Source organism: Oncorhynchus masou, chromosome 25 (genome assembly GCF_036934945.1).
Source record: "Oncorhynchus masou masou isolate Uvic2021 chromosome 25, UVic_Omas_1.1, whole genome shotgun sequence".
In the NCBI taxonomy this organism is placed as follows: Eukaryota; Metazoa; Chordata; class Actinopteri; order Salmoniformes; family Salmonidae; genus Oncorhynchus; species Oncorhynchus masou.
In genome coordinates, this window is record NC_088236.1 from 34,789,984 (window position 1) to 34,812,613 (window position 22,630).

At 49.6% G+C, this 22,630-nt stretch overlaps 1 protein-coding gene across 15 annotated transcripts in view; it reads left to right on the forward strand.

The window, feature by feature from the left end:
* LOC135514179 (nuclear receptor corepressor 2-like) overlaps positions 1 to 22,630 on the forward strand; it is a 131,930-nt gene that overhangs the window by 95,985 nt on the left and 13,315 nt on the right. For 8 of the 15 annotated variants that reach the window (XM_064937444.1, XM_064937458.1, XM_064937454.1 and 5 more), the window contains exons 17-29: positions 1,869 to 1,931; positions 7,097 to 7,239; positions 7,670 to 7,808; positions 8,814 to 9,228; positions 15,760 to 15,883; positions 18,348 to 18,597; positions 19,229 to 19,276; positions 19,611 to 19,778; positions 20,038 to 20,174; positions 20,286 to 20,436; positions 20,561 to 20,668; positions 20,820 to 20,923; positions 22,435 to 22,585. In XM_064937444.1, the coding sequence (XP_064793516.1) occupies positions 1,869 to 1,931; positions 7,097 to 7,239; positions 7,670 to 7,808; positions 8,814 to 9,228; positions 15,760 to 15,883; positions 18,348 to 18,597; positions 19,229 to 19,276; positions 19,611 to 19,778; positions 20,038 to 20,174; positions 20,286 to 20,436; positions 20,561 to 20,668; positions 20,820 to 20,923; positions 22,435 to 22,585 (2,001 nt within the window). The remainder of the gene's footprint in view (positions 1 to 1,868; positions 1,932 to 7,096; positions 7,240 to 7,669; positions 7,809 to 8,813; positions 9,229 to 15,759; positions 15,884 to 18,347; positions 18,598 to 19,228; positions 19,277 to 19,610; positions 19,779 to 20,037; positions 20,175 to 20,285; positions 20,437 to 20,560; positions 20,669 to 20,819; positions 20,924 to 22,434; positions 22,586 to 22,630) is intronic. The other 7 variants (XM_064937453.1, XM_064937456.1, XM_064937457.1 and 4 more) reach the window with 4 other exon arrangements.

Below are 22,630 nucleotides of genomic sequence, written 5' to 3' on the forward strand. Positions count from 1 at the left end.
CTCATTGCTGTGTGCTTTTCCCCCCCCTTGTCATATCCCACACCACAAGGGTGCACTGTGGCTCTTTCTCCAAACTCTTCTAAACACACAGACCTTGGTCAGGAATAGAATATAATACTACTTTATTGTCCATCCGGGATGGACATTTTTTTCTTTTGCATCGCCTCACATTAAAAGGATCACATACGAATACATTCTCACGTCACACGCGTTTAAATCAGTCACTCCACCGTGCTGCGTACACTGAGAACATAGAACATAGGCTATTAAACGTTCACTCACAACTGACTGCTGCCCCAACTTCACTGGATAGATGAATACATATACCAGTACAATTTACATTGCAGTAGTCCACAAGGAGCTACAGAATGGCTGAATGGCCTTAGCCATGGGCATTCTGAAGCGCCGGCCAGAGGGAAGCCTCTCGAGCTGAGGGTGTAGAAGGTGGTAGTGGTCGCCAACAACAGCCAGTGCCTTCCTTTTGGTTGCCTTGTGGAACCGACTGTGCAAGTGGTCGACCAATTACTTTGCTGGCTGTGTTTACTATTCTGGTTAGTTTGTTAGAAGCTGCCATTTTAAGATTATTTCTTGCTTAAACGAGATACGATGCCAGTAAATGGATCCTTGTGTAAAGAAATTCTGCCTGTGTTGCTCTCTGGCTCATTACATAATGATCTGGATCCAGACATTCCTAAGGCTGATAATGGGTGGTAGAATAATACTTCATGACAAAATACCCAGTAAGTCAGCAATACTCCTGCCTCGGTTTTTATTCCCTCGGCAGTTAGCACACACTACACACACACTACACACACACTGTAGCTGCAGGCCATCCGAGTTTTGATGTTTCAGCACTTTAGTTGGTTGTTGCTTCTGCTGTGGGTTAGTCCCAGGGAATCCCCAGGTGGTCTGAGCCAGCCAGAGGGGCTCTGTTCTGATCAGCAGCTCGGGTCACTCTCATTTCCTCACTGTTACTGGGCTTGTTCCCCTTCCCCACCTCGCCTGCTGTTACTGTGCCCTTCACAGCCTCACTGAGAGGACACAACAGCACTGGAACTGCAGCTCTTCTCTGTTCACCGCTCTTTCTCATCTTCTTTCCAGTCTCTTCGACTCTGCCAGGGTAAGTCTGGCCTCTACTGTAGACAGAGAGAACAGCCTCTTATGTCTATAATCATTAACTGACTTTCTCCTGGGCTTCCTGCTTCCTACCTCTTAAACAAACAACCCCTGTTGACCGGCTGTACCGTGCTGCACCAGCAAGGAGCAAAGGCAACCCTGCCCCCCTAGATCTTCTCTCTTCGCTTTCTTTTCTCTCTCTCTCTCTGCCTTGCTTTCTGTCAGTCACTCTCTCTCTCTCTCTCTCTCTCTCTCTCTCTCTCTCTGCCTAGCTTTCTGTCACTCTCTCTCTCTCTCTGTCTCTCTCTGTCTCTCTCTCTCTCTGCCTTGCTTTCTGTCACTCCCTCTCTCTCTCTCTGTCTCTCTCTCTGCCTAGCTTTCTGTCACTCTCTCTCTCTCTCTCTCTCTCTCTGCCTAGCTTTCTGTCACTCTCTCTCTCTGCCTTGCTTTCTGTCACTCTCTCTCTCTGCCTTGCTTTCTGTCACTCTCTCTCTCTGCCTTGCTTTCTGTCAGTCTCTCTCTCTCTCTCTGTCTCTGCCTTGCTTTCTGTCAGTCTCTCTCTCTCTCTGTCTCTCTCTCTCTCTCTCTCTCTCTCTGTCTCTGCCTTGCTTTCTGTCAGTCTCTCTCTCTCTCTCTCTCTCTCTCTCTCTCTCTCTCGCTCTCTCTCTCTCTCTCTGTTGGATCCTCCCCTCCCCCTCCCCCTCCTGCCCACTCCGCGCTCTAACCTGGGGCTTCTGCTTTTTCCCTTTCAGCCAATCTGGAGATGAATGAGAGCTCTCGCTGGACTGAAGAGGAGATGGAAACCGCCAAAAAAGGTACAAATCAACCAAGAAAAACATTACCTCTGCGTGTGATAGAACCCGGCAGCACCATTCATTCAAAAGAAAATGTACCTCGTCAAAGACAAAACCACCCGTAGGCTTGGCGGTGTTTTTGTGTTTTTTTGTTGTTGTTTGAAAGTGGTGATAAGTGCATGTGCCTGCAACTTCCTGTGAGATAGGCTGCAGCCACGTGCTGCTGGGTCCTGTCTGTCTGCAGCGCTGTGTAGGGCTCCACTCTGCTGCTCCACTGTCTGACTCAGGGCCGTGTATGAAGCTCGCTGTAAAAGTCCCACCCTCGGGTCCTTAGCCAAAACAGCTTCAGCTGCAGGAGGAGGCGAGCTCCAATTATAACGGCCTGATTGTCTGACTGAAGATACAACCGGGCCTTGTCTGGGGGGGGGTTCCCCACTGTGGGTCCTGCAGACCAAAGACTGCCGCGGGTTTTGCCTGTCTGTTTGCTGTAGCGCGGTTGGCGTTGTTGCCTGCTCAGCTCAGTCTACAGCTCAGTCAATGATTGACTGACCTTTCTGTTTCTTCCAGTAACCCCGTTCTGGAGAGGGATTTCCATCTGGTGTATTACACAGGATTTGTTGATCTTTCCAATTTTTCAAATGTTTCAAATGTCTCAGAGTATTTTAAGCCTATTAGTGACTTTGTATATGTCTGGTGAATATTTTCACTGTGCTTGCATTTTTGAGATCGTTGCTTGAAATGCTATGATCAGCCACTGTACTTGTTACTATATTGGAGCGATAAGAAGATAAATGAGTGCTTTTGTCTATTTCATGTTTGGGTGTGAAAATGATTGCTTGTGACCTCTGGTACCGTTTGTATATCTGGCATGTGGTTTCTCCGTGAGCCTTAGTTCTTGTTTTGTGGCCAAGTTTAGATGAAGTGTCAAAGATTCTCTATGATTTTCAGTTCTGTTAATGACTAGTACCTGTCTTTTAATCTAGCAGAACAGTAGCCTATCTGTTGTGTAATCCGGATTTTAATCAAGAAGTTCATCGGACACCATGAATGTACTACTGAAGGCAGAAGTCTGTTACAGCAGATTGTCTCCTGTCTGTGTCTGTCTCTGTCTCTGCCTGTCTCTGCCTCTGCCTGTCTCTGCCTGTCTCTGCCTGTCTGTCTCTGCCTGTCTGTCTCTGCCTGTCTGTCTCTGCCTGTCTGTCTCTGCCTGTCTGTCTCTGCCTGTCTGTCTCTGTCTCTGTCTGTCTCTGTCTATGTCTCTGTCTCTGTCTGTCTGTCTCTGTCTGTCTGTCTCTGTCTGTCTGTCTCTGTCTGTCTGTCTCTGTCTGTCTGTCTCGTACTGGGTGTTATTTCTCCTGCTGCAGACTGTTGTGATGACTGGCGCTGGCCCTTGGAACATGGCCCTGCGTAGTAATCCTGGTTAATGTCTTCAACTCCATTCTCTCGCAGTGGGATTAGTGGACCTCTCCATCCCAGGGGATTAGTCCTGCAGCCCGGTGGGAGCTGGGCTTCTATGAAGAGATTATATAACCACAACTACAGGGCCCCCATCTGAGGGGGGCGGGGATATTTTACCTCCCCTCTCTCTGCCCGCCATTTCTCGTCTGCCAGTAACCATGAGTGATACCCATGCCTGCCAAAAGGGCTTCCCCCTCCATTGCTCCTCATATGTAGGCTAGCCCAGTAGCCCACCCACCCTCAGCCCCACTCCCCTAACCCTGGCCTGAGTAGTCTGCCAGCCTGGTTGTCAAGATACACACACCACTTCCATGAGCTTGACCTGTATATGTATTAAAGAGGCTTACACCTCCTCATGCTAATGTGTTTATCCCGTCTTGCTAAAAAGATAAAGGCATTTATAGCGCCTGTCAGGCGATCAACATTTCGCCATGGCCGCACTCTGATGGATTACCACTGTCTTCTCTGGTCATAAAGCCTGGCATCTTTAACAAGGGATGGCAGAGCTTTTGAAAGCCTCCGTCCCGTGTCTTTCTTCTCTGTGTGCTTGTGTGTGTGTGTGTAGTTAAGGTAGGCTTATGGAGAACAGGAGTGCTGAGCGATAAGACCTGTGTGTGTGTGTGTGTGTGTGTGTGTGTGTGTGTGTGTGCTCCTTGGCTAGTGTTTATGTAAGTGCTCTAATCTGGCGGGCTTTGCTTGGGCACAGTGAGGCAGCCAGGCAGCTGGGTAATCGTCTCCCTCCCTCCCACCGCCTGCTGTAGTGTACAGTACTGTACAGGTCCATTTATAGGAGCAGCAGGTAGAGCTGGCTCTCTGCTCTGTTCTGCTCTCTCTGATGTGTTCTGCTGTGCTCTGGGCTGGATCAGTCTACAGGATTCTCTCCCCTCTCTCCATCTCATTCTTTCACTCTTTCACTCTTGTTTTTCCATCTTTCTTTCTCTATCTTCTCTCTTTCTTTCTTTCTCTCTCTCCATCCTTCTCTTTCTCTCTCTCCCCCTCTTTCTCCTCTCCTGTGGGCACCCAGTCAGTGTATGCTGAGATGGGCGGAGATGGCAAAGGCCCTAATTGGCAGTAGCTGTGGAAGAAGCGTCTTTTTTTTTTGGTATTACTTCCGCTCTCTCCCTCTCTCGGTGTTGTTCTAGACTGGAGAGGGGTCACATTCAAGATGAAAAGCAGGTCAGTCAGTAAAAATGTGAAACCCTTTATGCTTTCTCATGGTATCAACATCAACTCTCTCTCTTTCCTCCATTGTCCTAGCTCAAACCCCACCGAGTTGTTCTAGCTCAACTGCCCTGCTCTCTCTCGCGCACTGCCTTTCTCTCTTCGCTGTTTACCCTCGGACTAGCTCCGTGTGTCTGTGTTAGTGAGTGAGAGAGAAGCCGAGTGAATGTGTACCAGTGCATGCGTTAGTGTGTTTATGTGGATGTCTGTGTGTGCAGCTCTGCCTGCTAGCCGAGTGAGTGAGTGGGAGGGTGAGAGGGGTAAACGGGGAGAGATAGAGGAGAGATCAGATGAGGAGAGAGAGAGGCTGAGCACGTAGCACCGCCCCACAGTCCCACTTTCCTCGGAAAGTCCTCCCAGACGGCAGCCATTGGGGAAAGACACGGCTGAGAGCAATGGACTAGACCTGACAGAGAAAGAGCGTGTGGGGGGGGACAAAGGGCGATCAACGAAAAAGCGAGGGAGAGGCGAGGAGCCGGAGTATGTCAACCTGACACCGGCTCCAGTATCAGGCCAGCAGGAGGAGGGGTGTGGAGGCTGAGCTGGAGTCTAGCTGTTTTCTTTCTCTGCCCCTCCGGAGTGGAATCACCGGGAAGCTCCAGCCTGCCTGCCGTCACGGAGATCAGACGGCCGATAGCGTGATACAGTCCAGGGACACAAGGGACGGCTGGAGTGACAGGCACGTGAGAATGGGGACACTCACTCCCCGGCCCAGCTAGGTGTTGATTGGGCCGTAGGCGGGAGGAGCTTATGGAAATGAATGGTCATGATTGGTTGAGGGAGTTTACCACCTGCTATAGTTGAGCAGCAGCTTCATTATTGGGATACTGCTTCCTCTTATGTGTTGTCCACCGGCCGGGACCCGAGGCTAATGGATCTAGAGCTGCTTGGGATTGTTCCTGTGCTCTGTTTAAACTGAATGGACCGGACCTGTGAGATGGAGTCGTAACAAAGTGACCCTTGACTTTCAGTGAAGAATTGCAGTGTCATTGCTTCAGGTTCACTAGGTAGAGCAAAGTGTGTGGTGTGACACGTAGCAGGGTGTCTGGCTGGACTTGTATGCTCTGGGCTGTAAAAGGAGAAGGCTGTAAAAGCTTAATAGATGTTAATCACGTGTTCCTCTCTCTTGGAACAAGCCCGGCCGACCGGCTCTGTCCCTTTCTCTCTCTCCCTCTCTCGCATCTCTCCTGCTTTGCCTTCCATGCCTGTAATGAATATTTCAAATGAAATACACAGTTTGTATTTTTTAACTCTTGATGGATTGTCCATGCACAAAGGCCCTGAGAGGGAATATGACAGGCAAGACTTGGACTGTCATATGAGTAATCTCATGGAAGCAGTATCTTCTTGGTAATATGCTCTCACCTCTTTCTACTTTCTATTCCATGAAGTGTTATTGTTCCTCATGTTCCTGGAGGGTACTGTAATCTGTATTTGATACACTTGTGGTTTAGGTACTATATCTAATCTGAGGTAAACTTTAGTTAAAGATGGATATGAGCTGCAGGCTGGGTGTTTCCTAAAGGCTTGTCTTATCGTGTGGTTGTTGTCAGATCGTTGTCCGACTGCATCCGTTTAGAGGCAATATCTTGGAACCTATAAACCCATGTCCGTTGTCGTCCCAGGAGGTTTTTGGGTCCATGTTCACTGATAACAAAGCGCAACATCCGTCAGTGAGTCTGTCCTCGTGCCAGAAGCTGTCAGGCTGGCACAGGAAACGAGTGGGCGGTATAAGCTCCTTATAGTGTCTGCTGTTAATGAGCTGACCGTAGCTTACTGGAGAAACACTGAAACACACACACATTGGGCTTGTTCAACATTGGAGCTGCCGTTGCAGGTGACTGCCAACTGACTCTGATCTACAAATCACCTTGCATCATAAATAACTACTTATTATTATTTATCAGTCAGTCACAATCAACCCACAATTCATCACAGATGCAGTCAACTCGAACACGCTCTTTTTCTGTCGTTTTCTTGTCTCTCTTTCTCTCTCTCTCGCTCTCTAGCTCTGGGCTGTCTGTCTGGGCTGTTTGTCTGGTCCGTCTGTCTGGTCTGTCTCACACACACACCAGCAGCAGGAGTGGTGTGTCCCATGACAGGTTGATCTATCCCAGGCAGCTCTGTGCCCAGCAGGGCTTCCAGACTCTTGTGTAAGACGCTATCATGTGGTTGACCGGGTAAAGGACCAGTCTTTCCTAGAACTGGGTGACTTCAAAGTTTCACATAATGTGACAGAGAATGACCCCAGCCCAGTGGTGACAATTAGTGATGTCATTAGTTAGATTTGACAGGACAGGTTCAGCTAAGAACAGCACATTGCACTGAGCCACACTGCTGAGTAGTAGTAGTGGTGTCTGTCTGTTCATGTTGGATTGAACAGACAGATGTTTGACAGATGGTCATTCTTCATGTAGTTAATTGGATGTAAATTATTATTCTATGTAACGAAAGTCTTTGGTGTTCTGCCTGTGCTGTGGTCTAATCCCCGTCCATGTTAATTCCAGGTCTTCTCCAGTATGGTAGGAATTGGTCAGCCATTGCCAAGATGGTTGGCTCCAAAACTGTGTCACAGTGCAAGAACTTCTACTTCAACTACAAGAAAAGGCAGAAACTGGATGAGATTCTGCAGCAGCATAAAATGAAATCGGTAATGTCTTGTCTTTCATTCTACAACATGTAAATTAGGGATTGGCAACACTTTGAAGGCCCCCGGGTTAATTCCCTCCAAAAAATACACGTAACACGTAATTAAGCATTCAGAATTGCACAAAATGAACTTTAAAACATATATTTTTTTTAATCTCCACTGTCAAGAGGGGGGCCACTAAAATGTTTTGCTCATAGTGTGTGTTGGGGGGGGGGGTTACGCAGACCTGCAAGCCCCCACCCCGATCAGAGTTGCTCATCCCTGAGTTAAATGATCAACTAGAAAGAGAACCTATAGTCTGAGCTAAGTAATGCACCAACCAAGCAGGCCATTTCTCAAAGTCCGGGCCAGCAGTAAGCACATTTACCTCGTGGTTATCGGTGTGTTGCTCCCAGCCTGCTGTATTTAGTGTGTGTTGGTTTTCACCCAGGAGAGAGAGCGTAAGGCGCGGCGTAAAGGCAAAGCCCTACAAAGTGAAGAGGCCAGCGCCCCATCTGCTGCCGAGGAAGAGGAGATGGAGGGTTCCGGGGCCAGCGGCAACGAGGAGGAAGCTCCTGAGGATGGAGAAGGTAGGAACAACACACACACGCACACACTACAATAATCAACGTCATAGAGGACAGGGACCCCATTGTCAGTATACCAACAGTCTTAAAGCACCGTCACAATACTCAAACTCACAATCACTCATTCACATGGACTGATCAGAAAGCAGCCGTGTACACTTTAAGACTAGTTTATGAAACCATTTTCAATCAATTTGAAGGTAATATCTTTATGGTGATATCATGTGATGGCAGTGTTTCTTGATTTAGAAATCTCTGGAATGGTGAAGGGAGAATGAATGTAGTGCAACAAGGACTTTTAACAGCATTACAAGAATGTGTGTGTTGAACATGGAGTTGGATGTGAGAATAGAAAGACAGACTGACCACGTGGGTGTATGGGAATGAGAAACATATAGCTAAGACATTAGATCAATTATTTAAGTAGTTGTTTGCTCTGTAGCAAACATTTACAGAAGCGGTCTACCTAGCAAAATTTGTTTGCTTTTTTGTGTGTAAATTCTAGAATTTTCTGTTGGACCCTGGCTGATTGCTCATAATTCTGGTCAACTCATTTAAATACCGTGTTGATAACAAACCGTCGACTCACTTTAGACCAAATTCACATGACTGTTATGTCTCGTCATTCTAGTAACCATGGAGAACATTATCGGACCCTGGGAATAATGTACAGTAGTAGTTTGTTGATACACAATCAACAATAGTCTGTTACCATAATAGAGCTGGGAAGCCCCAGGGGATTTCCTTCATCACATTTGGGTTTTGTGTTCTCCCTCATTGTACAGTGAAACCTGATTAGGTGTAAAAGTGGCACTTTATAAATCTGGTTTCAGAGAAAGAAGGGGCACAAGAGAGGGGGGAGAGGGATCGGAGTGAAAGAGGACAAGAGGATATAACAGGATTTACTGTTTGTTACTACCTAGCCAGACAGCCCATATAATATATGTGGTCTTCCCTTTGTCTCTCACGTGCTCACTCTATCTCACTCTCCTCTCTCTCCTGTATCAGGTGGGGCTAACAACAGCTCAGACACAGAGAGCCTGCCCTCTCCGCGTTCCTCTGAGGACAGCAAAGCTAAAGAGGAGGGTGGCGGTAGGGCCAAGGCTGGCTCCAAACCTGGGGACAAGGAGGCCTCAGGCTCCCACATGGTCCAGGGAGGAGATGAAAAGCCCCCAGGAGATGGGGACAAGGCCATCAAGCAGGAGGTGAAGACTGAAGCAGGGGAGGTTAGCAAGGAGCTACCCAGTGAATCAACAGACGGAGACAGAAAGCCCCCCACTGCAGAGGCAGAGGAGAGCAAGAGCTCCTCCAAGAGCTCCAAGAGGGACCACGAGCCCAAGACTGGCTCCCATGCAGACAGTGACTCTAGCGCCACCTGCAGCGCTGATGAGGTGGAGGAGTCGGAGAACACCGAGAAGAACAGGTAGGGGCTTAGGTCCGGGTGGGGGCTCAGGGCTGGGTAGAGGGGTTGCAGGTGGGGGCTCAGGGCTGGGTGGGGGGTTGCAGGTGGGGGCTGGGTACAGGGGGTTCCAGGTGGGGGAGCAGGGCTGGGTGGAGGGGGTTGCAGGTCGAGGCTCGGGGCTGGTTGTGGGGTTGCAGGTGGGGGCTCAGGGTTGGTTGTAGGGGTTGCAGGTGGGAGCTCAGGGCTGGGTGGAGGGGGTTCCAGGTGAGGGCGCAGGGCTGGGTGGAGGGGTTGCAGGTGGTAACTCAGGGCTGGGTGGAGGGGTTGCAGGTGAAGGGCTCGGGCTGGGTGGAGGGTTTGCAAGTTGGGGTTCATGGCTGGGTGGAGGGGTTGCAGGTGAGGGTTCGGGGCTGGGTGGAGGGGTTGCAGGTGAAGGGCTCGGGCTGGGTGGAGGGTTTGCAAGTTGGGTGGAGGGCCTGGGTGGAGGGCCTGGGTGGAGGGCTTGCAGGTGAAGGGCTTGCAGGTGAAGGGCTTGCAGGTGAAGGGCTTGCAGGTGAAGGGCTCGGGGCTGGGTGGAGGGGTTGCAGGTGAAGAGCTCGGGGCTGGGTGGAAGGGTTGCAGGTGGTAACTCAGGGCTGGGTGGAGTGTTTGCAGGTGGTAACTCAAGGCTGGATGGAGGGTTTGCAGGTGAAGAGCTTGGGGCTGGGTGGAGGGGTTGCAGGTGAAGGGCTCGGAGCTGGGTGGAAGGGTTGCAGGTGAAGGGCTCGGGCTGGGTGGAAGGGTTGCAGGTGGTAACTCAGGGCTGGGTGGAGTGGTTGCAGGTGGTAACTCAGGGCTGGATGGAGGGTTTGCAGGTGAAGAGCTCGGGGCTGGGTGGAGGGGTTGCAGGTGGTAACTCGGGGCTGGGTGGAGGGGTTGCAGGTGAAGGGCTCGGGCTGGGTGGAGGGTTTGCAGGTGGTAACTCAGGGCTGGGTGGAGGGGTTGCAGGTGAAGGGCTCGGGCTGGGTGGAAGGGTTGCAGGTGGTATCTCAGGGCTGGGTGGAGGGGTTGCAGGTGAAGGGCTCGGGCTGGGTGGAGGGTTTGCAAGTTGGGGTTCGGGGCTGGGTGGAGGGTGTTGCAGGTGAGGAGCTCAGGGCTGGGTGGAGGGGTTGCAGGTGAAGGGCTCGGGCTGGGTGGAGGGTTTGCAAGTTGGGGTTCGGGGCTGGGTGGAGGGGTTGCAGGTGAGGGTTCGGGGCTGGGTGGAGGGGTTGCAGGTGAAGGGCTCGGGCTGGGTGGAGGGTTTGCAAGTTGGGGTTCGGGGCTGGGTGGAGGGGTTGCAGGTGAGGGTTCGGGGCTGGGTGGAGGGGTTGCAGGTGAAGGGCTCGGGCTGGGTGGAGGGTTTGCAAGTTGGGTGGAGGGCCTGGGTGGAGGGCTTGCAGGTGAAGGGCTTGCAGTTAAAGGGCTTGCAGGTGAAGGGCTCGGGCTGGGTGGAAGGGTTGCAGGTGAAGGGCTCGGGCTGGGTGGAAGGGTTGCAGGTGAAGGGCTCGGGCTGGGTGGAAGGGTTGCAGGTGAAAGGCTCGGGCTGGGTGGAAGGGTTGCAGGTGAAGGGCTCGGGGCTGGGTGGAGGGGTTGCAGGTGAAGGGCTCGGGCTGGGTGGAAGGGTTGCAGGTGAAGGGCTCGGGGCTGGGTGGAGGGGTTGCAGGTGAAGGGCTCGGGCTGGGTGGAAGGGTTGCAGGTGAAGGGCTCGGGCTCGGGCTGGGTGGAGGGGTTGCAGGTGAAGGGCTGGGTGGAGGGGTTGCAGGTGAAGGGCTCGGGCTGGGTGGAGGGGTTGCAGGTGAAGGGCTCGGGCTGGGTGGAGGGGTTGCATGTGAAGGGCTCGGGCTGGGTGGAGGGGTTGCAGGTGAAGGGCTCGAGCTGGGTGGAAGGGTTGCAGGTGAAGGGCTCGGGCTGGGTGGAGGGGTTGCATGTGAAGGGCTCGGGCTGGGTGGAGGGGTTGCAGGTGAAGGGCTCGAGCTGGGTGGAAGGGTTGCAGGTGAAGGGTTTGGGCTGGGTAGAGGGGTTGCAGGTGGAGGGCTCGGGCTGGGTGGAGGGGTTGCAGGTGAAGGGCTCGGGCTGGGTGGAGGGGTTGCAGGCCCTTAGTTGTCAGGCAATTTGTGGCAATACTCTACAACTATCATCAACCATAAACTCCTAAGGCCTTTGTGGGTGTGTGCATATGTACCAGAGCTAGGTGATATGGACAACATTCCCTGTCCTGCTAAATAATCTGAGCTATCACGATAAATTGAACGCTAAGTTTTTAACAAAGTGCACCACAGTTACTTTTTAATGTACTGACCAAAAATATAATTATGCAACAATATCAAAGATTTCACTGAGTTCCAGTTCATATAAAGTCAATAGTAATAAATAAATTAAATCACATTTTATTTGTCACATACATGTGTTTAGCAGATGTTATTGCGGGTGTAGCAAAATGCTGTGTTTCTAGCTCCAGCAGTGCAGTAATATCTAACAATACACACATTCTAAAGTGAAGGAATGGATTTAAGAATATATACATATTTGGACGAGCAATGTCAGAGCGGCATAGACTAAGATACAGTAGATAGTATAAAGTACAGTATATACATATAAGATGAGTAATGCAAAATATGTTAACACTATTCAAGTGGCCAGTGATTTCAAGTCTATGTATATAAGAGACTGAAAAACAGCTTTAGAGGCTGTGCTAGTAATGGCTATTTAACAGTCTGATGTCCTTGAGATCAAAGCTGTTTTTCAGTCCCAGCTTTGATGCACCTGTACTGACCTCGCCTTCTGGATGATAGCGGGGTGAACAGGCAGTGGCTCAGGTGATTGTTGTCCTTGATGATCTTTTTGGCCTTCCTGTGACATCGGGTGCTGTAGGTGTTCTGGAGGGCAGGTACCTTGCCCATGGTGATGCGTTGGGCAGACCGCACCACCCTCTGGAGAGCCCTACGGTTGTGGGCGGTGCAGTTGCTGTACCAGGCGGTGGCACAGCCCAACAGGATGCTCTCGATGGTGCATCTGTAAAAGTTTGTGAGGGTTTTAGGTGCCAAGCCAAATTTCTTCAGCCTCCTAAGGTTGAAGAGGTGCTGTTGTACATTCTTCACCACACTGTATGTGTGGGTGGACCATTTCAGTTTGTCAGTTATATGTACGCCGAGGAACTTTAAGCTTTCCACCTTCTCCACTGCGGTTCTGTGGATAGGGGGGTGCGCCCTCTGCTTTTTACTGAAGTCCACGATCATCTCCGTTTGTTGATGTTGAGTGAGAGGTTATTTTCCTGGCACCACACTCCCAGGGCCCTCACCTCCTCCTGTATTGTCATTGTTGATAATCAGGCCTACAACTTTTGCGCCGTCTGTAAGCTTGATGATTGAGTTGGAGTCATGTGTGGCCAAGCAGTCATGGGTGAACAGGGAGTACAGGAAGGGGCTGAGAACGCATCCATGTGGGCCGATGTAGAGGTCTTGTTTCCTACCTTCACCACTTGCACAGGGCGGGGCTCAGAGCTTAACGATGAGCTTGGAGGGTACTATGGTGTTAAATGCTGAGCTAGAGTCAATTAACTTCTTGAAACTCCCCATCCCGGATCCGGGTTTGTGACTAAAGCCTCAGGCTCATTAGCATAACGCAACGTTAACGATTTCTGAAAATCGCAAATAAAATGAAAATAATGCGTCTGCTCTCAAGCTTAGCCTTTTCTTAACAACACTGTCATCTCAGATTTTCAAAATATGCTTTTGAACCATAGAAATTGACTAATTTGTGTAAGAGTATGCAAAGCTAGCATAGCATTTTGAGTAGCATTTAGCATGCAACATTTTCACAAAAACCAGATAACCAAATAAATAAAATCATTTACCTTTGAAGAGCTTCTGATGTTTTCAATGAGGAGACTCTCAGTTACATACCAAATGCGCAGTTTTTCCTGAAAGCGCCTGTGTGTAGGAGAAATCGTTCCGTTTTCTACATTGCGTCTGGCTACCGAAACGAACCGAAAATTCAGTCACCTACAACGTAAAACTTTTTCCGGATTAACATTTACATTTAAGTCATTTAGCAGACGCTCTTATCCAGAGCGACTTACAAATTGGTGAATTCACCTTATGACATCCAGTGGAACAGCCACTTTACAATAGTGCATCTAAATCATTTAAGGGGGGGTGAGAAGGATTACTTTATCCTATCCTAGGTATTCTTTGAAGAGGTGGGGTTTCAGGTGTCTCCGGAAGGTGGTGATTGACTCCGCTGTCCTGGCGTCGTGAGGGAGTTTGTTCCACGATTGGGGGGCCAGAGCAGCGAACAGTTTTGACTGGGCTGAGCGGGAACTGTACTTCCTCAGTGGTAGGGAGGCGATTACCTGGCCTTGTACACAGCTAATCGCTAACATTCTCCAAAACTAGCTAGCTACTGACCCTAGTAACAGTACAGACGAAGATGAAACATGATCTACTACATAATATCGACCGAAACATGGCAAACGTTGTTTGGAATCAATCCTCAAGGTGTTTTTTCACATATCTCTTCATTGATATGCAGTTCGTGGAAGCTTGCTTTCCTCTCTGTATCCCATGGAAAAATACTGGCAGGTGACTTTTGCGCACCAATTTCGGCGCAGGACACCGGGCGGACACCTGGTAAATGTGGTCTCTTATGGTAAATCTTCCAATGATCTGCCTACAAATACGTCACAATGCTGCAGACACCTTGGGGAAACGACAGAAAGGGCAGGCTCATTCCTCTCGCATTCACAGCCATATAAGGAGACAATGGAAAACAGAGCCTCAAAAATCCTTGTCATTTCCTGGATGCCATCTCATCTTGGTTTTGCCTGAAGCTCACGTTCTAGGGCACGCACAGAGAATATCTTGGTATTTCTGGACACGTCAGAGTGTTTTCTTTCGAATGCTATCAATTATATGCATAGTCGAGCATCTTTTTGTGACAAAATATCTAGTTTAAAACGGGAACGTTTTTCATCCAAAAATGAAATAGCGCCCCCATAGATGTAAGAGGTTAACAGCATTCTTGCATAGATATTCCTCTTGTCCAGATGGGATAGGGCAGTGTGCAGCACAAGGCTCACCTGTGTAATGATCATGCTATTGAATCAGCTTCTTGATATGCCACATCTGTCGGGTAGATGGATTATCTTGGCAAAGGACAAATGCTCACTCACAGGGATGTGAACAAATTTGTGCACAACATTTGAGAGAAGTACGCTTTTTGTGCATATGGAGCATTTCTGGCATCTTTTATTTCAGCTCATGAAAAATGGGACCAACACTTTACATGTTGCGTTTATATTTTTATTCAGTGTATTACCCTTAAAACCACTACTACTGCTTTGAATGCTGTAGCTCAATTGTCCTGTTAGCAATCGCCTATATTCACAGATTTCTTTAGGCAACTTATTATCAATATCAGTAAAATGTCCTCTAAATGGCCGGTTGGGTCGGTGTTGATATTTTATAGTCGGTTTATAGTCCAGTTCTAAGATGTTTGTGTGTGCGTGCCTGCGTGCAGACGCAATGTGTGTGTGTGTCAAAGATGTGGGCTGACAGAAGTGGGGATTCATCCTGCAGAGTATTTGTTCAGATTTTTCCATGACAGCAGACTGCATGTATTGGCAGAGCCCAGGGGAACGTTGCCCTCTGTGCCAAAGCAAACAATGGGAGGGAGTGTGTGTGTGCGCCCCAGTTTCTCTCATTGTGTGTGTGGGGGTGTGTGGGTGTTCCGGAGTATCTGTGTGTGTTTTCACATGTGTATCTGTGAGTAGGGGATGGGTGGTTGGACTCGTGGGATGGAAAAGCAGTCAGACCCTCTGCTCTCTTTGTGTTTTCATAGTGCGAGGTTCTGCTCAGGGTCAATCCGTGTTTATGGGAAAAGTAAATAAGAGAAGCCCGGCTATGGCCATATTAAGGAATGTGTGGTACATCCATTGGCAGGCTACTGAATGAGAAAGTGTGTTCTAGTTACCTCCCTCATTCTTTTTCTCTCGCTCTCTTGCGCGAGCTCTGGCTCGATCTCTCTCCTGTGGGCTCTGGCTCATGCTCTGGCTCTCTCCTCTCTCTCCTGTGGGCTCTGGCTCGCGCTCTGACTCGAGCGCTTGCTCTCTCTCGCGCGCTTGCTCTTGTGCGCTCTCTGGCCTGCGCTCTCTGGCCTGCGCTCTCTGGCCTGCGCTCTCTGGCCTGCGCTCTCTGGCCTGCTCTGGCCTGCGCTCTCTGGCCTGCGCTCTCTGGCCTGCGCTCTCTGGCCTGCGCTCTCGCGCGCGCGCTCTCTCTCTCACGCGCTCTCTCTCGCGCTCTCTCTCTCTCTCGCTTTCTCTCTCGCGCGCTTTCTCTCTCTCTTGCTCTTACTCTCTCTTGCTCTTACTCTCTCTTGCTCTTACTCTCTCTCTCGCATTCTCTCTCACACTCCTCTTTTTCTCGCTCTCTTTCACACTCTTTTGCTCTCCTTTTCTCTCTTTCTCTCTTCCCTCCCCTTCGCTCTCTCTCGTTCCTTCCTCCTCTTCATTCCCTCCTTTTTTATTTCTCTCTCCAGGATGACGTCCCCAAACCGGCCCAGCCTTCTAAACTATGCTCATGATGGGGTCATCTCCTCCCCCCTGCAGAAGCCCATGGACCTGAAGCAGCTCAAACAGAGGGCTGCGGCCATCCCCCCTATTGTGAGTCTTACCACTTAACCCCTCGTCTCTTTACACACTGTTGCCTTTGCTGACTTCAACTGTAAGTCCAGCCTGGTAAACAGTCACATATAAATCCTTAGATAAGTCCAGCCTGGTAAACAGTCACATATAAATCCTTAGATAAGTCCAGCCTGGTAAACAGTCACATATAAATCCTTAGATAAGTCCAGCCTGGTAAACAGTCACATATAAATCCTTAGATAAGTCCAGCCTGGTAAACAGTCACATATACATCAAATCAAATCAAATGTATTTATATAGCCCTTCGTACATCAGCTGATATCTCAAAGTGCTGTACAGAAACCCAGCCTAAAACCCCAAACAGCAAGCAATGCAGGTTAGAAGCACGGTGGTTAGGAAAAACTCCCTAGAAAGGCCAAAACCTAGGAAGAAACCTAGTGAGGAACCAGGCTATGTGGGGTGGCCACTCCTCTTCTGGCTGTGCCGGGTGGAGATTATAACAGAACATGGCCAAGATGTTCAAATGTTCATAAATGACCAGCATGGTCCAATAATAATAAGGCAGAACAGTTGAAACTGGAGCAGCAGCATGGCCAGGTGGACTGGGGACAGCAAGGAGTCATCATGTCAGGTAGTCCTGGGGCATGGTCCTAGGGCTCAGGTCCTCCGAGAGAGAGAAAGAGAGAGAGAAGGAGAGAATTAGAGAACGCACACTTAGATTCACACAGGACACCGAATTGGACAGGAGATGTACTCCAGATATAACAAACTGACCCCAGCCCCCCGACACATAAACTACTGCAGCATACAGTGCCTTGCGAAAGTATTCGGCCCCCTTGAACTTTGCGACCTTTTGCCACATTTCAGGCTTCAAACATAAAGATATAAAACTGTATTTTTTTGTGAAGAATCAACAACAAGTGGGACACAATCATGAAGTAGAACGACATTTATTGGATATTTCAAACTTTTTTAACAAATCAAAAACTGAAAAATTGGGCGTGCAAAATTATTCAGCCCCCTTAAGTTAATACTTTGTAGCGCCACCTTTTGCTGCGATTACAGCTGTAAGTCGCTTGGGGTATGTCTCTATCAGTTTTGCACATCGAGAGACTGAAATTTTTTCCCATTCCTCCTTGCAAAACAGCTCGAGCACAGTGAGGTTGGATGGAGAACATTTGTGAACAGCAGTTTTCAGTTCTTTCCACAGATTCTCGATTGGATTCAGGTCTGGACTTTGACTTGGCCATTCTAACACCTGGATATGTTTATTTTTGAACCATTCCATTGTAGATTTTCCTTTATGTTTTGGATCATTGTCTTGTTGGAAGACAAATCTCCATCCCAGTCTCAGGTCTTTTGCAGACTCCATCAGGTTTTCTTCCAGAATGGTCCTTTATTTGGCTCCATCCATCTTCCCATCAATTTTAACCATCTTCCCTGTCCCTGCTGAAGAAAAGCAGGCCCAAACCATGATGCTGCCACCACCATGTTTGACAGTGGGGATGGTGTGTTGTGGTTGATGAGCTGTGTTGCTTTTACGCCAAACATAACGTTTTGCATTGTTGCCAAAAAGTTCAATTTTGGTTTCATCTGACCAGAGCACCTTCTTCCACATGTTTGGTGTGTCTCCCAGGTGGCTTGTGGCAAACTTTAAACAACACTTTTTATGGATATCTTTAAGAAATGGCTTTTGTCTTGCCACTCTTCCATAAAGGCCAGATTTGTGCAATATACGACTGATTGTTGTCCTATGGACAGATCATGGGCCTCTTGGCTGCATCTCTGATCAGTCTTCTCCTTGTATGAGCTGAAAGTTTAGAGGGACGGGTAGATTTGCAGTGGTCTGATACTTCCATTTCAATATTATTGCTTGCACAGTGCTCCTTGGGATGTTTAAAGCTTGGGAAATCTTTTTGTATCCAAATCCAGCTTTAAACTTCTTCACAACAGTATCTCGGACCTGCCTGGTGTGTTCCTTTTTCGTCATGATGCTCTCTGCGCTTTTAACGGACCTCTGAGACTATCACAGTGCAGGTGCATTTATACGGAGACTTGATTACACACAGGTGGATTGTATTTATCATCATTAGTCATTTAGGTCAACATTGGATCATTTAGAGATCCTCACTGAACTTCTGGAGAGAGTTTGCTGCACTGAAAGTAAAGGGGCTGAATAATTTTGCACGCCCAATTTTTCAGTTTTTGATTTGTTAAAAAAGTTTGAAATATCCAATAAATGTTGTTCCACTTCATGATTGTGTCCCACTTGTTGTTGATTCTTCACAAAAAATACAGTTTTATATCTTTATGTTTGAAGCCTGAAATGTGGCAAAAGGTTGCAAAGTTCAAGGGGGCCGAATACTTTCGCAAGGCACTGTAAATACTGCAGCATCCTTAGATAAGTCTAGCCTGGTCATTCTACCCCTGTCAGTAGTATTAAGGCAGCTACTCACTGTGCCTCTCTCTACTGTTTATGCAGATGCCCCAGATCCCGGAGGGTGGCCCGCGGGGTGGGGTTGGTAAGGCCGTGCTGCCCCCCCATGCCCTGGCTCTCTACCAGCAGCAGATCACCATGGCCCACGGAGAATCCTCCCAGGAGGCCAAGCAGCAGCAGCATGCAGGTCAGCCCAGCAAACAGCACCCTTACCCAGCGCAGGGTGACAGAGACCCCCACAACATCAGCAGCCCCCGTGTCCGCCCACGCAGCCCCTCCACCAGCGACAAGGACGGTACGAACACCAGCTCTCCCTCTCTCTCTCGCTCTCTCTCGTTCTCTCGCTCTCTCTCGTTCTCTCTCGCTCTCTCTCGCTCTCTCTTTCCAGCTCCTCTCATCCTTCTGCTCAGTCTAAACCCAACTCCCTTGGTTCTAGATTATTAGGCTATGTGCTGATTTGAAGGGGATTATGTCAGTTCTACACTGTTTGGTGTTGTGCTGGTATTGATCTTTGGTATCCCCGTGCAGCGGGATCTGTGTCGGATTGTTGAGTTCAGTCTTGGATATCCTTTGAGAGTTGTGCTCCATGTTAATTGCTAGACCTGTCTAGACCTAGTCTTATTTAGAAGATGTTGACACAAGATGAACTGAAGAGTTTCCATCTGGGGCCCTTAAAGAAGCCGAGGTAACCCGGGACCAAGGCCTATGTAACTATGGAGGATCTCCTATTGTTATGAACCCTGGAGAAAACACAGCCCAGTGGCAAGGGGGGGCGGTGATCTGTGTGAGTCGCAATACAGTAAACTGAGGAGGTAGCCTGTGTGTGTAGGGATTCGAGTCACATGGACATGTGTGAGTGTATGTATGAGTGTGATGATGTGAGTACCGGGTATGTGATCAGCTGCAGTATGTCTGTGTCCCTGCAGAGCTGGAAGGCAACGAGAGGTGGCTGCAGACTCTACTTCACGGATTACGTAGGTTCACACCCCGCCCTGCTCTATCCCTAACTCATACCCCTTCGGCCAACACACGCCTAGCTAAATTCACTTCCTTAGCGGGGTTTGACTGTGTGTGTGTACACTAAACACTAGCAATGGGTTTGGCAGTGTGTTTGTACTCTAAACACAAGGGATGGCTGTGTGGAGCAGCGTTGCTGTGTGGCTGGCTGCGCTCCTTGCTATGATGATGATAAGGAGGAGCATAACAAGCTAGTGCTGGCCAAGGGATGGCTCTCGGCTTCCAGAAAGTGTTGGTAAGGGCCAGTATTGGCTAGTTGCTGAGTGTGTGTTTGTGTGTCCCGTCTTACAGATAAATCCCGGGCCTTCTCTCCTCACGGAGACCCTAAGAAGCAGGCGGTGGGGCCAGAGGACCTGAGGGCCACTACCCTGGGCCGGCCTGTCATGTCCCCCTACCCAATGTCCCCTCGAGACATGGCCAAGCTCAGCCACGATCAACACCTGCTCCACTATAACTCATGTGAGTCCCACTACAAGCCCTCTCTAGCCACAAGGGCTCCCATACCGTACTTTGTTGGGAAATGTTTGTTGAATTTGTTGTCCTCAGGGCAGCATCATCAGGCCCTCATCCCCTGTAGTTCAGGTGCCAGCTCCCATTTCACTGCTATGTACCCTTGCTTTGCGCTATCCTTAGCCAATCTTCTTTAACTGTTATTTCCTATCAAATCCTGCTCTGTCTATATTTGTATCCATATAAAAGTATCTGTCTGTGATCTCAGCTTTCCAGCAGGTTGGCCACTCTGGACCCCCTGGTCTGCAGCAGGATGGCATCAGGTTGGCAGCAGTGCGCCCTCTCCACATGCCAGAGCCACCCCCTCTCATCTCCTCCAACAAGCCAGGGGGGTCTATCACACAGGTACAGTACACTAACGTTTCTCCAGAGAACCGTAGCACCCATTTAGATTGGGGGAAGTGAATGGAGTGTTGCCATGCACTATGCTCACTGTTGTTGCTGTGTGGTTCACAGGGAACCCCAGTGCAGCTTCATAGCCCGGCTCACGGGATGGACCATGGGAAGATGCCCCCTGCACAGATGGGTTTGTCCTGGATGGATCAGAGGAAAGTGGGTGAGTCCAAGTGTCTGGAGTGGGTGCAGCATTCCCAGCCTTGGTTTGCTGGTGAGTTGCCCTCTTCTTGTCCTAACCTTCAATTCTCCGTTTGGGTGTCCTGGGCTTTCTGCACTGACACACTCTCCCCTCTGCTCTCATCTCACACTGTACCCCTCTGACTTGCACACACCAGGTCCCTACCCTGTGGTGAAGCAGGAGCAGCTGTCCCCGCGGTGCTCGTCCTCCCAGGCAGAGAACCTGTCCACGCAGGGGGCGCCCCACGACGCCAACGCTGGACGTGGTGAGTTCACAGCTAGATACACTACACATCCATCTGTCAGTACACTGTTCTTTGCTCACATGGATTCTCTGCTCTGTTATTGGGGCATAAACAGACCTCCATGCCAGTGTAAAGCCCTGACTTTGTTCTCCTGGATGTGTTGAATTTGCAGGGTCCATGCCAGCGGTGCAGGGGGGCAGCATCACGAAGGGCATCCCTGGGACCAGAGTTCACCAGGACTCCCCCATCTCCTACCGAGGAGGCTCCATCACCCAGGTAAGAGCAACCCACCGACCTCAACGCTGTGCTTCTGCTAACCAGGCCGTACTTATTACCGTGACTAACAGCTTTGGCCTAAAATTCTCACCGGGCTGTTTATTGTACGTCTCCAAATGAAACGAGGACAACGACACAGGCGTGTTGAGAGGTCATGAGCCCAGGCTGGAAAGTTAGGCTGGGTAAAGGCTGTGGCAACAGGCAGGCAGGATCTCACTGCTGATCCTGACTGGTGTGACATAACCGTGGCTCTGACTGCTCCCTGTCGCCCTAGCAACAGGTACACACTGTACCATGTCTGTTCCCTACTTGATTTATCTGTTTACTCTCTCCACTCGCTAAGCCCCGTCACTGATACGCACGGTCTTCAGCCTGATGTAATAACTCCCTCAGCCAACTGGCCTGGAAATAGGATGAGATTATATGTGCCCAGATAGATAACTGAGGGAAAGGTGAGAGTTCGTATATAATCAGAGTGGGTGGGGATGTCGCACGGCGGCTCCTTTGTTTGTCTAGCTGACTGCTTGGCAGAGTGAAAGCCTATCTGTCAATGAGGTGTGTGTGTGTGTGTGTACAGATAAGCTTTGCGGCATCGGGTGCGTAGGTCTCTCGCATCTCCCTTGATGACATTGGATGCTGAGGGTAGATAGGGGAGATAGGAAGGGCGTTTGTGTCTGTCAAGGCCACTCGATCCTGTGAGACGAGCCCAACCCCCGCCCCAACCCTCCACTTGTGGTCTGGCCTCTGATGGCACTATTCCCCCACCCCCCCCCGAATATCATTTGACGTACATTTTAGTCATTAAGCAGAGCGATGTACAGTTAGTGAATTTATTTTAAGGCAGCTAGTAGGGACACCCACATCAGTCATAGTAAGTACATTTTCCCTCAATAAAGGAGCAAAAGTCAGCGCTAGTAAGGGTGGGTAGAAAAGTGTTAGTTCGTGAAAGGTGTTTTTTGGGGGGGGAGCAGGCCTGTGCTCGCTCTCTCTCTCAGCCTCCCAGCAGGCTTACGTAAACCCCCACTAGCCATGGCGCAAATCTGACTCGCACTGAAAGTGTGCCAGAGACATGACTCAATAGCCCTGATCAAACCCACTGCTGCCATTCTGTCACCTGGTGTTGGCACTGCAGAGTGTGTGTGGGGGTTATTGTCTGAGACACAAATTGTGTTCTTATGTGACTAGGCTGCCGCTGGTATAGTAGTGAGCAATTCAATTTGTTTAGCGTGCGGGCTCTGTTGCAGCAGCAGTCAGGACAAAAAGCTCTGTCGTCGTTGAATCATAACGTGACATCCACGCGCATAACAACAATTGCCACACAATTCTCAAATTGGCATCAGTGAGCGATAAACGATCCGTATGATCTTAATCATCGTCACAATAAACAAAGAACATTCAGGTCAAATATGCATCTTACAACAACGAGCAATGAAAGAGTTAAACTGACATCTGCTGTATCTTGTGGGGTGATTGGCTGTTGTGTTCCTCTGCATTTGTCCCTCCCTCCACAGGGCACCCCGGCTGACGTTCTGTACAAGGGGACCATAACCCGTCTGATCACGGAAGACAATCCCAGCAGGGCAGAGAGGGAGCGGGACGAGGCCCTGTCCAAAGGACATGTGGTCTATGAGGGCATCAGCGGACACATCCTCACCTATGACCGTCAGTTCTCTAACCTAGAAACACCTTGCTACTACACTTACACTA